Below are 16,569 nucleotides of genomic sequence, written 5' to 3'. Positions count from 1 at the left end.
AAAAAATTGCTTTGGTATAACCAAGTACAGACACTAGAGGCTTACGCTCATCTAATTCAGACAGAACTTTGTTTTACTCTCTCTATTTCTGTATGCTTCAAGATTCCTAATCTCTGTTCATTAGGAAAATTAAAGGAACTTGCTACTGGAATAAATCGCACATGTTGGTCAGCCACAGCTGCAGTCAACATACAGGGATAACTTTCATAAGATTAGCTATTTTGACTTTTCAAACTAGATTAGCATTCCAATACCACAGTGAGGATTGCATTAAAAATAGCTACTGAAAGGAGATTAATATATAGTCTCTTCTCAGTCCACATGCATCTCTTAGTGGTAGAGAAGAGAAAAACAACACTTAAAATAAGAGGGCACACAGGAAATAGTCTGGTCAAGTAACTAGGTTCTACAAATGATGGAAAACCTAATCTGCGTAATTAGGAAGACCCGCTCTGCCTCTTAAAGGGTTTGTGTACACCTGGATACTAAGAAAAAATAAAGAATTAACTAAAGGTGTAAGTGTAATGTGTACACTTATTCAGAATTAAAGTAGCCTTAATTCAATTTAGCTTAATACATTTCCAAAAGGTCACTTTAATTCTGAATAGGAGCATCCAAACAGGGGTTTGATGAGGTTTATATAGTTTAAAAGTGAATTTGGATCAGTGTTTCTGAGTGTTCCCATGTCTTCATGGAAAATTCACAGGCAAGTTGGTGTGAAAAAGCTAGGATATATATTTAAAGCATAATCGCTATTCCACATCAACTTCTGTGTAGATACTCTCTTATGCCATACTAATAGTGCCTTTTTGCAGTTTAGCTTAATACCTATTCCATATTAGCTATTCTGAATTTTCCCCCCATGTAGACAAGCCTCTACAGTGACACTCTGGACAAATCACCGTTGTGCCTCAATCTCTCTACCTATAAAATGGGGATAGTATTGATTACACAGTTTATAGCTGAAAAGTACCATGTTAAGTGTTAGCTATTTGTTACTGTCAATGAGGAATTTAAACATGTGCGCTGCATACTGACTTCAACTGTGGGTAAAACTTTTACCTTTAGAGGCCCTAATGTTTTGTCCATTTCCCTCTTAGTCCACAAGAGTATATAAACTCTGATCATAGACATTGTTCATTATTGCACGTGAATGGATTTCTGCTCCTAAAAAAGAAAACCAAACCATGCTAGATTGGTTGGACTCCACATGAGTAAGAGCCATAGAATCCATGGGAACTGGGTATAATAAAACCATGTTATAGTCCATTATAAAATCACCTTTCACACTCTAGGTAAATGAACTTTACCACTGAGATGTCATGTGAGACACAAATCCAGGCTAAGTGCTGGCTAGTGTCATCTTATAGAACCACAATAAAACTGCCACTATTTTGCCTTTTTAAAAGGGCACTTCTTTGGGTTGATACAAATAAACATATGTCAGAGACACTGGCAAGCCTTAAAATTTACACCTTGATTATTTCCATCTGAAAGACCTTACCTTTTCCAGAGTCATTCCATTTATCTTCCCAACTGGAAGGAAAGATTTATACGAGTTGAAGAGAAACCAGATCACACACTCACAAAAAAAACAAACCTGCCACTAAAGAGGCTTTCAGAATATTTAGAAGATTTAAAGCTCTTATAATACATTTGCAGATGCACATGACTGTCCTCAGTATCATCTCAGGCTAGAACTTTTAGTAATTATGCCGGAGAGTTAATTTCAAGTTTAACTTCATATTAAGCAAGAATCCTTTTGGGTCAAAGATTTTTTTTTTTTTTTTTTTTTTTTTAAATATAGTACTTATCTACGCAGGAAGTTGCACCATTTTAACAGAAAGGTGTTATTTTACACCAGTTTGGTTAACCTGGTGCAGCTTTATCTGTGGATACTCTTCAATTAATTTAAGCCACGTTTATAGTAGTTTAGCTTGCATCACTAAATTCACAGTTGCAAGCTGAATTGCTATGGCCAGTTTTAACCCAATACAAGTGTCCACACAGTGGTTTGCACCAGTTTAACTACATTTTGTATATCATACCTTTTGTTAAAGTGGTGCAACTTGTGGTGCAGATAAATCCACTGTACAGGTATGAGGCTGCTTTCATCTAGTTTTCAACTATGTGGAACACTTTTACAAATGCACTTTGATACCAACTGAATTTGAAATCTCACTCTCCATGCCTGCGGGGTCAGAGTAACTCTGGTGAATGTTACTGGTCTCTCCCTCTGTACCTGATCTGCAGAGGATGAGTGTTATGCCCTCGTCCCCACAGCTGGAGAATCAGACGCTTTAGCTCAAGTGGTAGAGATGCATGTTTTTAGCTCTGGAGTAAAGGCAACTCAGGCCTAATTTTTAGGCCCAGATCAGACCCAAACCCACCCAACCTGAGAGGATCTAGTCGTTTTCTGATCTGACCCGGAGCCTTTCCCTCCAAACCAGTGTTAGCATGGCTCTCCTCCTGGCTGTGGGGTCAGCAAGGCAGCTGGTGAGTCCCCTGGTCCTGCTGTTCTCTGCTGTGCACACTGCAAAGGGAGAGGTGCCAAGACACCTTGGTGCACTCCCTCCACAGCACAGCAGAAGCAGGCCCAGTTTAGCCACTGCTGTGCCAAACCCACAGGAAGGAGATGACCCGACCCAAGAAGGACCTGTTGTTTTCCCACCCAACCTAACCTGGACCCAAACACTTGCAGTCTAACCTCATCAGGTTTGATTTGGGTTACAGGGCTGTAGTCTGGAGGTCCCTGCTTCACCCTTGGGTGTGCTTGACAAGATGGCATGCAAACAAGCAGTAAGAGTTCAGGGTACTTTTTCCAGAAGAGCTAAGAAATTTCACTTTCCTTTTTAAAATCTTCAGTTAACGAAGGCAGGTTTTCCTGATACTTGTGTTTCAAAATAAGCAGGAAGAATCCAGAAAGTGAGGCCTTGCAAAGGGTACCCCTGACAAGCCAGGTTAAAGGGATACTGACAGCTTGACTTTTGAAACTAATTTTAAAATAGTGTTCCGATAAAACACCATTTAAACAGTATCCGAATTTAAAGAAAACAATTAAAAACCATATAATGGGTTCCTTCTGCTCCCCCGTGATGTTTAAGAGCATGATTCAGGAAGCGCAAGAGCAGCACTCAACATGCTTGAGCCACCTTTTTTCTCCGCTGTGTGCCTACTCCCTCTTCACTTTCAGCTGTTACTAGTCAACAGCACCGGGCCTGGAGACCAGCATACACTGAGCTAAGAGGTGCAAATGATCAAGGAAACAGCTGATTATAAACCAAAGTAAACTGTAAAGTCTTCCATTTCTAGTAATTTTGTGTTACTTGCAACTACACTGGCTAAATCATCATCAAACTGAACTGATTTTCAAAAACTTATAGTGTGACTTTAACATTAACCTAGCAAAGCAACCTTAGCGGTGTAGTAACTGATAGCATCCTCCTAAGGGGATGTCTGCACCCCTCAGACTATAACCAGCATAGTTACATCACTGAAGCTATGTGGGCACAACCCCATAGCGTAGACACAGCCTACACAAACACAAGAGGGTTTTCCATCAGTGTAGGAAAGCCACCTCCCTGAACGACGGGAGCCATGTTGACGGCAGCATTCTTCCATCGGACATAGCTGCATCTATATTAGGGATTAGTCTGGCACTGCTTCATTGGGCAGGGGTGTGTTGTTGTTTTTTCAGAAAAAAATATTTGGGCTCGGAGTCAGAATTTTAAGTCAATGTTGTAAATTAAAAAAAAAACAAAACAGGAGGAAATATTGGAAACTCTTTCCAAAGAGTATAAAATTCTCTAGCAAGATTTATGATCTTCTGAATAAGACAATGCCATTACACAAATAAAGCTAAACTGGGTGTGGCAGGAGCTAGCTTCTGGAAATTAACAATATTCAGACAAGAAAGGAATGCGAGGACATTACCAAACTTCTTGGTTTAAAGTAAACAATGGAGGACAGAGGATAGGAAACCATCATTATTTAAAATCGGTTTACTGATTTTGAAGTGACAGAGGTGCCAGAAAATTTACTTGGAAGGACTGGCTCTTCATTGCAAAAGGAGATGTGCGTTTTTCATTTAGATAGTGATCACAACTTAAAATTTCACTGGAAACAAGGAACAGATAGCTGTATTGAGGTAAAAACTAATAGAGGTTAACCCTATGCCCCCTAACCAGAATCTGCATCTACTAGATGAATTGAGATGTCTTCATATAAAATCTTACTGGAGACAAGGTAACTGTTTCAATGTAAGAACACTTTTTGTAGTGAAGACATGGGTCAATGATCAGATCTAACAACTAAACCACAATACTGCTCTACAAGGTACTTGCCACTGAGGCCTTATCTTCACTAGGAAAAGGTGTTTTAAGATGTTAGCATCTTAGTGTAAATAAGGCAAGTTGTAGTTAATGTGTGTTAACTGATCAAGGTAAACTCTAAACTCCCCCTTGAGCAGCTAGCATGTTAAAATTACAACTACCTTGTCTGCACTCAGACTAACATGTTAGCTAACTTGTGTTAAACACTAACGCTGTTTTCCTAGTGTAGATATGGCCTAAATCTGAATGCTAGAATTCAGCTCTCAAGCCAGTAAACTAAGCAGCTTAAACATTTAGCGAACTTTTTATTCCAGTCAGCATCCTTGATGCTTTCTTAAGAAGGTGCAGAAAACAGTGTGCTCAAGACTAATGATTGATGAGCTCTGTTTGGGTGAGGCGGTTGCAATTTTGAAGTTAAAGCTAATAGCTAACTTGCTCATAGCAACAGCAATTCTTCAAGGGTGGGGGGGAGGGAACACATTTAGAAGTGGGCTGTTAACTCCACCCGTCAAAACAGCATTCCTCCATTTTTTAATCACTGTATTGTAGAAGTGTTTGTATTTGACTATTCATGGAGTGCTAACCAGGTGGGAGGCACCACATGTACATTTAGAGGACACATTATCTTGGTCTCAAGGAGTTCACAATCCAGTGCAGACAGGCAAAACAGTTCTGAGGTTGTTAGTACACAGGGTGCCAGGATCTTCGGGTTTTTTTCTGAAAGAAATTGTGTGGTGTGAGGAAGGAAAGGAGTTAATCAAGCATCATATAACCAACATCAGATGTCCTCTTGGGGGTACAGAGATAGCAGGGGACAACCATTTTTTTATTTTTAGATTTGTAAAAATGTGCTTTTTGTGTCTCAAACAGCTATCATCTTTTCTAACAACGAAGAAAGATGACACAAAAAGCTTGGATAAGGAACTTCCACCCGTGCTGCAGTAAATCTGGAACTTTCAGCACCAAAACCACAGGCTGCTACCAAGTGAGCTAGAGGAGAGCTAATACCCAAGAATTCCTTTTAGCTGCACCTAACAAGCTGTTGGGCAGAGGCCAACCCACTAGAGGGAGACATAACTACACACTAAGCCCGTATTTACACCAGCCACCATCCTCTAGAAATTGTCAGAGCTGAGTGAAATTTTTCATTTCAAAACATCTTAAACCATTTTTTCAGTCTAGTGAAAATTTGTGGGAGACTTGTTCAAAATTGGATGTAGAGGCTCTCTACACAAACATCCCACACACAGATGGAATACAAGCCGTCAGGAACAGTATCCCTGATGATGACACAGCATGCCTGATGATGACACAGCACAACTTATTGCTGAGCTCTGTGACTTTATCCTCACGCACAATTATTTCAAATTTGGTGACAATATATACCTCCAGACCAGTGGCACTGCTATGGGCACCCGCATGGCCCCACAATATGCCAACATTTTTATGGCTGACCTGGAACAACGCTTCCTCAGCTCTCGTCCACTCACGCCCCTTCTCTACCTACGCTACATTGATGACATCTTCATCATCTGGACCCATGGGAAGGAGACCCTGGAAGAATTCCACCATGATTTCAACAGCTTCCACCCCACCATCAACCTCAGCCTGGACCAATCTACACGGGAGGTCCACTTCCTAGACACCACCGTACAAATAAGCGATGGCCACGTTAACACCACCCTATACCGAAAACCCACCGACCGCTACGCCTACCTTCATGCCTCCAGCTTCCACCCCGGACACACCACACAATCCATCGTCTACAGCCAAGCACTGAGGTACAATCGCATCTGCTCCAACCCCTCAGACAGAGACCAACACCTACAAGATCTTCACCAAGCATTCTCAAAACTACGATACCCACACAAGGAAATAAAGAAACAAATCAACAGAGCCAGACGTGTACCCAGAAGCCTCCTGCTACAAGACAGGCCCAAAAAAGAAATGAACAGAACTCCACTGGCCATCACCTACAGTCCTCAGCTTAAACCTCTCCAACGCATCATCAGTGATCTACAACCCATCCTGGACAATGATCCCTCACTTTCACAGACCTTGGGAGGCAGGCCAGTCCTCGCCCACAGACAACCCGCCAACCTTAAGCATATTCTCACCAGCAACCACGCACCGCACCATAAACAACTCTAACTCAGGAACCAACCCATGCAACAAACCACGATGCCAACTCTGCCCACATATCGACACCAGCAACACCATCACAGGACCTAACCAGATCAGCTACAACATCACCGGCTCATTCACCTGCACGTCCACCAATGTTATATATGCCATCATGTGCCAGCAATGGCCCTCTGCTATGTACATTGGCCAAACTGGACAGTCACTACGCAAGAGGATAAATGGACACAAGTCAGATATCAGGAATGGCAATATACAAAAACCTGTAGGAGAACACTTCCACCTCCCTGGACACACAATAGCAGATGTAAAGGTAGCCATCTTACAGCAAAAAAACTTCAGGACCAGACTCCAAAGAGAAACTGCTGAGCTCCAGTTCATTTGCAAATTTGACACCATCAGATCAGGATTAAACAAAGACTGTGAATGGCTATCCAACTACAGAAGCAGTTTCTCCTCCCTTGGTGTTCACACCTCAACTGCTAGCAGAGCACCTCACCCTCCCTGACTGAACTAACCTCGTTATCTCCATACTGATTTATACCTGCCTCTGGAGATTTCCATTACTTGCATCTGAAGAAGTGAGGTTCTTACCCACGAAAGCTTATGCTCCCAATACTTCTGTTAGTCTTAACGGTGCCACAGGACCCTCTGTTGCTTTTTACAGCTTCAGACTAACACGGCTACCCCTCTGATACTTGTTCAAAATTGTATTTTCCCCTTCTTCCCATTTTGCCAGTGAGAGAGGGAGGAAAACCAAATCAATTTTTCACAAATCATTTTTAGAAAACAATTGAAGTTTTCTGCAAAAAAGCAATTACTAGGTTTTTGACCAGACAGGCTATCAGACCAGTGGGAGAAGTGAATTTCATAAGAGGACTTTTCACTGAGAACATTAAGCCACTAGTTTGTTTAAGCGGATTTTAGAGGTAGTGAACTCCACATTTTAACAGTGTTTCCCCTCCATCTCTAACTCAGATGGTCACTATTTTCTTTTCACTCCTACTGTGACCCAATCTTCAATTTCTCTCTCCTTGCACCCCCATTAGTCAGTCTGTTTTCTCTGGGATGGTACTGTAAAAAGAAAAAGAAAAAAAAAAGTCCCGAGTCACAGATTGCAGCCCCAGAGTGTCTGCTGCATACACCTCTGAGTACATTCCATTTACTTCCTCTCTATAAAAACCAAGCTGAAGTCTTATCTTTGACATTTATTGAATGAGTTTCCACTTTTTTAATTTTCTCTTTACTAAAAGTTCTCCCATTTTATTAACCTTGTTTAAACCCCAATATAAAAGTTTTATTGCAGAAGGGACTTTTTGCTGCCTCCCATGATCTCAGTGCCACCATTTCTACAACGTCACCACCAGAAATTTCTGATGTTTACTAATCAGTGTGAGAACTCAAAACTTTTCCTAACTTCTCTGCACTTACATGTATCGCCACACTATTTTGTTTAAGGCCCTGCACTCCTAGCATATTGTGCTACCTGCAATTCTGATTATCACAGCTACCAGACTAAAAAGCCACAAGTTCAAATCATTCAGTACTAAAAACTGCAACAAGTGGCAAAAATAAGATTGGTTATCTTCCTCTTTCCATTCTGTTCAGAATCACATTTCACTATATGCACTTGTGCATTTACAGCACATACACTTTGGTAAAATACAAAACCCTTAATTGTACAACTGCAATTATGCAATTTAAAATACATAAAGGGGTGAGAGTTCATGGCAGAAGTCTGGTTCTTTGGATGAACATCCCCATGTTTACATTGTGATAGTCTGTGGTCAGAGGCATAAAACCCCCATCCTTCATGAAAGATAAGTTAAGATAAAAATATTGTATTCTGTTGCCAAAAATGACAGCAATTTGAAGAAAGTATGTTGAAGAAAGAGGTAACAGAATTTCTGCTACAAGTGAATGGTCACTCTAGATTTTTGGAATCCTAAACACAGAAATAATTTTCCCTTCATTCTTCCCTGCCGCAATTACTTTTTTAATGGATGGGAAAGATGTATTAAGTAACTCTGAATGCTAATAATTTTTGAATAACTGTTACATTGTACCAGTCTTTTATGGGACTGAATTAGATCACCTTTTGGAATGCTCATATTTATTACTGAAGCAATATATTTTGAAGAATTAAGGGCACAAAAGTACAATATTCAGTCAAATTCCTTGATTACTAACAAATTTAACTCTTCCCAGAAGAGGGGACACACACACACACACACACACACACACACAGATTCCTACATGTCTTGGTGAAAAAGTAGTAGTGAAAAAAACCCATATGGGTTTAATTTAGGCAAATTCCAATAAGAGTACTAATGATTATCAGCAGCATGGAATAATGCTAATGCCAATGTCTATGTAGTGTGTATTTCAAATTATTTTTAATTGCTACTAATCTATGATTTAGCAAAGTTTTCAGACAGAAGCTAAAAATAAAAATTCAATTAGTAAAAAGCTTAGACTGGCCTTCCTTTTTAAAATGTAAAGAGCTCTTCATGTGGAGGAAAACATTTACTAATGACATAAGGCTTAAACTTGCAAGCACTTACACACCTGAGTGGTCCCATTCACATTCTCAGCACTTTTCATAAGAGTAAAGTTACTCTCAAGTGTTTTCAGTATTCTCTGTATAGTAGTTCAGTAAGTGGCTTGGAAGTGATAGATAGCTAGGGAAAGTATTCTCATATTTAACCAAAGTCAGATTATCTTAATTATTAGATTCCCAACATAAGGAAGATTAAGATCCTGATTAGAGTGTCCTACAGATTTATGTGCTAACTTGGTGTAATACACAAGAATGTTTGCTTTCTGACCTCAATCAATTAGTCGGTCTTGCCAGGGCACCGAAGTTCATGTCACAGGAATATCTGCCTTAAGAATTTAAAGTTTTAAATAAGGAAATAGTGAAGTGTTGATAAATCTTAAAACTGAACCCTTCCAACTGATACACATTCATGTTACGATTGTCCTAAATCCAATTCAATCCTGCTAAGGGTTAGCCATTTAGGACCAGTTCCTCAGCTGATGTAAATCAGAGCTCCACTAAAGTCAATGGAGAAGAAGATCTGGTTCACAATCCCAGCCTTGCAGAGATGCTGCCAAAATCTGTAAAACAAGCTACTAAAGTGAAGAGAGAGGGTTGTTGGAGAAGCCAAACAGGGACCCTACCTTCACTTATCCAATGCAAGTCAAACAACTTGTTTGTATTTCAAGAAAAATATTTATTGAAAAGCTAGTAAAGAATTGGTTTTCCATCTTCCAACAGATCTTGTTTGTGCAAGTGTTGGTCTGGCAAGTGACAAATCTAAGGCCCTGTCCAGTCACACCTACTTGCTACTCCTGTTATAAATCAAGACTTCACAACAGCAGGCAAGGGTGTTCTGGGACTAGAACTATTCTCAGAAAAAGCAAAGTGCATTGGAAGCCTGCTAACAACTGTAACAATTATGCGGTTGTATTTTTTTAAGTTGTTGCTGGCTTGGTTCAAGCTGCAGTACGGTGAGGGCCTAAAAATCATTTATCTGGATGGAATTGTTCAATAATAGTAGAAATAACCAGACTTAGATGTATACAATAGATTAAAGGTGACTTTAAAAACAACTCATCCTCTTATAATGGAAAAATAAGGATACTTCCCTCTTAGCACAGACAGATGCTACGAGACTATATATTAAATACAATACAGTAAGCTTGACTGAGGAAGACTTTTAGTCATCGACCGTTCGTAGCACTATGTTCAAAGTCTCTTATTCAACCCAATAAATACTCATACTTCCAAAGCAATGGTCATATCCCTTTGTATACATCTGTTGCTTACGATATTGTGAAATATTATGGTAGTACCGAGAGATCATTTAAATTGCAACCATACTTTGCGCAAAAGTCACAGTAAGCTTTCTTCCCCCGAAACCTCAATAATTAGAACTGAACATCACAGAGACTATTAGTATGTAAGGTTCAAGGTCACAGAACTATGAAGACTTCTTAAAAGCCACACAATGTCAGTCTGAAATATCTGAACCAAATCTAACACATAAAACAACCTTTGTCTCACGTCTGTCTGTGTACAACCAACTATAATTAAATACTCAAATGATGAATGGCAAGCCTGTAAAGCTAGCAGCAATTCTTAGAGTGCCAGTTACAAGGAAGTACAGTATTAAAGCTGGCAATTTCTTCTAACTGAAAGCACTAATAAAAATAAAGAAAGTTATGGTCGAGGGCATTTGTGCCAGCGTCAAAAGCTCCTTCTATAATACAATATAACCAACATTTGTATCTTATTCTGACATTTTAAATTAATATTACTCAAAGGCTAATGAACACCCTAAACTGCTGGTACAGTACAGTACTGAAAATCATATCACAGCCAATCCAAACCAGATAGCAGACACAAGCATATAGTCCCAACGTTAAACGGCAATCTTGCAGTGCTGACAGTTTTCCTGGGCTCAATTTAAAATTCAACCATGATAAAACAGGATACATAAAAAGTTTCAAAATAAAGCAATGAAGTATGAATCTTCTAGTTCATATCCATGTTAAGAAGCTTTTCATTTCTAGAACAGAGGGAATATGCATCGAAGCACATTTCAATCAACTACAACAAACCCATAAAGACAGTTTGGAACACATACATTTGAATTAAGTAATTTTGACACCTCTTCTTAAAAATATATAACGATGCCTTTGCAAGCAAACTCCAGTATTTCAAGCAAAAAAAGGGTTAACACTCTCTAACTCAATGTAACATAAAGAGAGGGGAAAGAGAGCTAAAGCAGGACACGACTCACATATTAATATGACTACTGGAGAGCTGCAAGCCAGTGTCTTCAGAGCCAGAGCATAATTTTGCATCTAATGGGGGGGAGGGGAGAAGAAATGAGCAAAAGAAAGATTGGGGGGGGGGGCAGAAACAACATAAACCAAAACCTAAGTCTGTATATCAGATTCTGAAGCTTCAGGGACAATTATGTAAAAAGATACATCAATGATGGGGGGGGGGGGCGGAATTCTTCTGAGACGCTGATAAAGAAAACCAACAAACAAAACACCAAACAGAAAACAAAAACCCAGAAACCCATGAGATTTTCAATACAAAAGGCCACTTCTCTCTCTCTCTCTCCTCCCCCACCTCCATCCACAGACTTTGGCCAGATTTCATTTCTAATGGCACAAAAGCCTATTAGCTCTGCAGATATATGTCTCTCTCACACACATAAATCGACTCTATTTGCATATAAGGGGGAGAGGATGGTAGTTAATTGGCGCCTTTGGTGTGCACAGACAGCAGCTGCCAGAGTCTGAGAGAGCCACCATTTCATGGCAAATAAACCCCCAACAGTCAGACACATTTTTATGCTTGGGAAATAGAACAAACCTCTGCAAACTGAAGCCAGGGAGGGATAGCAAAAGGCGTGGGGAGCAGGAGCAGCAGCGTCAGGGCCTTGAGGAGCTGTCAAGCCACGAACCCCCCCTCCCTAGCAACCCAGACAGTGGAAGCCCAGCCCCAGCCAAACTGCCCCCCAGCCAGTCCCCACAGAGTCACCCAGTCCAGCCCCTCCAGAGAGAGAAGCCCGGCTTTACTTACGTGAAAACAAAAAATAAAGTAGTCGAACCCACTAATAAGGCAGCTGCTGTGGAGACAGGGATGTATTTAGTAGGTTTAAACCTCTTTCCAGTGCTGCTGGGCATCCTGTAGTTAACACATCACTATGTATTCCAACCCAAGAGGCACCAGGGAGGGAGGGAAGGGAGGGAGAGAAAGATGCGAGGACCCTCCAATGCAGAGGCAAGGCAGGGAAAGGGGGAAAGAAGGGACGAGGCAGAGAGAAAGGGAGTGAGAAAGAGGGATTGAGAACAGCTGACCTCCAGCACAGGAAATCCCACCCACACAGGCCAGCCCACTCAGCTGATGTCAACGAGCCCCTTAAGGTAGAACTGCACTAAGACAGAGAGCACCCTCCCCACGCAGAATTAAGACATACAGGACCATAGACACTTAGCATACTAACATGTACATTCAAAACTGCAGTGCAAATAGAGGCAGCACAATGCACAAGCTTTATGATCTGTACAATAGAAGCTACAAACAAGCCACAAACGAGCTGTGGACAAATACAAGCAGGCATCTGGCTACAGATTAAAACACCACATACGCAAATTCCTACCACGCTCCTCCCTAATGTCCTATCGACTTGATAATTGTTCTATAGAATTTTTGTTAACCCCTCCTTTAGAATTCAGTAGACACCTATATTCCTGCTATAGGGATGGAGAGGCTTTTTGAACCAATGTGGAAAGGGTCGATTTAACTATTTCTAGAGAACCCTATTGGTTTAAATTCTATGGAACTTTTTCATGACATTCAAAAGTTGAAGTTCATCAGTTATCAGATTGCACAACACAATCCAGACTTGCATATCGAATACTATTGCCTCGGTACTAGGGTGACCAGACAGCAAGTGTGAAAAATCGGGACGGGGGGTAGGAGGTAATAGGAGCCTATGTAAGAAAAAGCTCCAAAAAATCGGGACATCTGGTCACCCTACTCGGTACTGTGAGCTGCTGCTCATGGACAAGCCTCTTCAAGGGTCCCATTGAACTCAGCAGGGCTCTGCATTGAGGGGTCCTTCTATGCCAAATAGCTCGCAGGATTAGGGCGTGTAAGGAAGAACACCAGCATCACAGACCCAAGTTTGATTTACTATTAAACAAGGAATCATGGTCTTTAGTATTCAAACAACTGCTAGGTTCCTCTAATTGTTTGAGTGTTCTGGAAGTTTAATTTTTGCATAAATGATTTAATTAACCCAGAACTGTGTTGTTTGCTCTACTGTTGTTTAAAGGGGTTTCATCCAGTCCAGTAAGGAGGTACAAATAATATGTGATTTAAGGTGACAGAGCAGAAAGTTTGCCAAAAGGTTCTATACAGAGAATGTTGCTGTGAGCAGCTCCCTCTTGTTCATATTAAAGGGGTTCAAGCTCAAGTACCCTCACTGGTCACAGTGGAGCCAGTATCACATGGTGAGAGAGGTGGTCTTTGTTAGATGCAAGGCCATTTAGGATTTTATAAGTAAAAAAATATCTGAAGTCTGGTTTACACGGGATATATGCCCCCATTCTAGTCATCAGTGGCCAACTAAAGTTATAGCTGCCCCAATGCATACCCTTCCTATAGACCACAATATATACTGCTAGAGCTTACCTTGCTTCAACCAGGAGTACACTGTACCACAACAAATAATAGCTTTCCTTCTCTACATTAGAGGATAGTACTAGTACAGCTACACTGGTAGCTAGAAACTAAACATCCCAATTTTGGTCAGGTGAATATTAATATTGCTCATTGTAAGAGGCCAAATACATACCTAATTTCCCATTGCAGGAGATGACATTTGGGAAAGTGTCTGCTTTACATAAGACAGCAGCTTTCATCAATATGCATAATGACAAGACAATTTTTTGGGAGGAGTCTGGGTTGTGTTGTAATGTTTAAGCATCCAGTATTTAATATATTCAAGTCGCTTGTTTTTATGCAATCTTGTGTTGTTTACCTCCTTATGAAGCTCAGTATTAGCAATTTTCTAATATGCACCTACCTTATTTACAGTGCAAATACTTGTAATCAAAAATAAATATAAAGTGAGCACTGTACACTTTGTATTCTGTGTTGTAATTGAAATCAATTTGAGAAATGTAGAAAACATCCAAAATACTTAAATAAATGGTATTCTATTATTAAGTGTAATTAATCACAATTTTAATCACATGATTAATCACGATTTTTAAAAATCACTTGACAGCCCTAGTTTCAAGATAAAGACCTCAGTTCTCTAGGTTTTCATTTAATAACAAAATCCAGTGGGTATTGATAAAGGAGGAAGTGGTGAACAGTGTAGGAGTATTCCTTAATCTTCTAAAATACTTTGAAGTCTCCAAATTTCCACCTAGACAGCCACTACTAGTAAAATGCAGTGCCCATCTTCTAGGTGGCTGCTGAAAAGTTCTAAATTAGGCAAATTTAACCATAGAGTTGGGGGCGGAGGAAAAACAACATGACCACTCCATCGCTGCTTTGAAAATAGCATTTGTATTTAAACTGTTTGGTTCAAAAATACAACAGACCTGCATTGTAGTCTTGTTTCAATCTGCAACTCTCATATCTGATCAGCATTGTGCTTAGAGCTCTGAAAATTTCCCAGTGACACCCCAAACTCAGAAAATTAATTACATTTATGTCGGACACAGGATACATCACCCTGACTTAGAAAAAAATAGTCATTGCAGGAGATGACATTTGGGAAAGTGTCTGCTTTACATAAGACAGCAGCTTTCATCAATATGCATAATGACAAGACAATTTTTTGGGAGGAGTCTGGGTTGTGTTGTAATGTTTAAGCATCCAGTATTTAATATATTCAAGTCGCTTGTTTTTATGCAATCTTGTGTTGTTTACCTCCTTATGAAGCTCAGTATTAGCAATTTTCTAATATGCACCTACCTTATCAGAGGTATGCACGGACACAGTTTAGAGAGTAAGATTTACTGAATATGATCCTCTTCTACAGAAATTTACACCCATTAATGCAGACTTCAAAATAATTTAAAGGTCAAGTTTAAACAAGTACACTGAAGGCATTTTAAAAAAATTAACAACGATAAGGTTTAGGAATAAGCAGATCTTAAACACACACACACACACACACACACACACCCCTTCGTAATCCATAGAGAGGATTCAGCTGTTTCTAAATTGGACACAGGGTTATCACTAGCCCCACAACTTAATTCTCTCCATTCTCCCAAACAGCTGATCACTATATCCCAACAATAAAAATATCACCATTCTGTTCATATTGACGGCATAATTTCTGCAAATCAGGCAAGCAAGAATTCTGCAAGTCACAAATTTAAGCATGTTCTGCCCTTAATGTAGCTTTTGGGTGCATTATTTTTAAAGACTCTTCTCCTCCCCCAACATATTATATATTGTCATAAAATAAGATTAAAAATTCTGGAGGCAAGCTGGGGTTGAAGTGAGTAAATAGCTGGTAACATACAAAAATGGAACCCTGTGAATTTCCTCACTAGGATTGAAAGCGTAAGCATAATAGAAGTAACCACTGAATTATCTCAATTGAACTTTCAAAAGTACTTCCTTAGCAAATTTGTGTTACTCCCATTTCCATACCTGCAATTTCATAACTGACCATTTGATTTGGTAATTCAACTAGATACCTCTACAAATATAGGAATGAGTTACTATTGCAGTATATTTGTCCAACATATAACTAAGAATTTCACAAGAAAGGATGTCTGAGCTATCTCTAATTTCATACACCATATTACTATAATACCATATGTAGTTTAAGTCCTCTGATGCAAATTCCTAAACACATATAGTGAAAACATTTATACAAGCCTTTATCAATACTGTTCCTTTAGAAGCTCATTAAGTGGGTAATATAAACAAATCTAGAACATTAATCGTAAGATTTGAGATCTGCAGTTGTAAAGACTTCGCAAGTAATTCTATTAAAAAATAAATAAATAAGAATCTTCCCTTTCATCAAGAGAAAAATGTTTCCCTTATTGAGCCTGGAGGATACTTTCTGATTGGTAAGTGGAAAATAAGTTTGTTTCTGTCATTCTGAGTATCTCTTCTTCACTAAGCACTGAAGATTCTGCAAAAGTAGAATGATTCACATAAATTTTACATATACACCATTAAAGTCCAACACACACCTGGTGAATACATCAGAACATGTCCCTAAATGGAAACTATCAACAGTGAGCAATACGGTCATAAAAGGGCAGGGGAAATAAATCAAACTGAAAAACATCCTGAGAACATGGTAGCCAACATCTTGAGTTTATGAAAATGACTATACAAAGTTTTCTATACAAAACTTAAAGATTCCTTTTCAAGTCTAATTTTTATTATGTTAAGATCCCTTTTTTAAAACCACTTTTTGCTTTTCTATTTGTAGAACAGCAACCCAATAGATTGAGATACTTTAAAACACAAAGTAGTAATGTTTCAGTTTAATTAATTAAAAAAAAAAAAAAAAAAAAAAAA

The 16,569-nt window shown here is 39.4% G+C and overlaps 1 protein-coding gene across 1 annotated transcript in view; it reads right to left on the bottom strand.

Annotated features, from left to right (window-relative positions):
* Positions 1-12,182, bottom strand: part of ZDHHC8 (zinc finger DHHC-type palmitoyltransferase 8) — a 193,702-nt gene extending 181,520 nt beyond the window's left edge. The window contains exon 1 of the mRNA XM_065417664.1: positions 12,079-12,182. Within this exon, the coding sequence (XP_065273736.1) occupies positions 12,079-12,182 (104 nt within the window). The remainder of the gene's footprint in view (positions 1-12,078) is intronic.
* Positions 12,183-16,569: the final 4,387 nt, after the last annotated feature.

Source organism: Emys orbicularis, chromosome 16, assembly GCF_028017835.1.
Source record: "Emys orbicularis isolate rEmyOrb1 chromosome 16, rEmyOrb1.hap1, whole genome shotgun sequence".
Lineage (NCBI taxonomy): Eukaryota > Metazoa > Chordata > Testudines > Emydidae > Emys > Emys orbicularis.
This window is presented reverse-complemented; position numbering and strand designations above follow the sequence as displayed.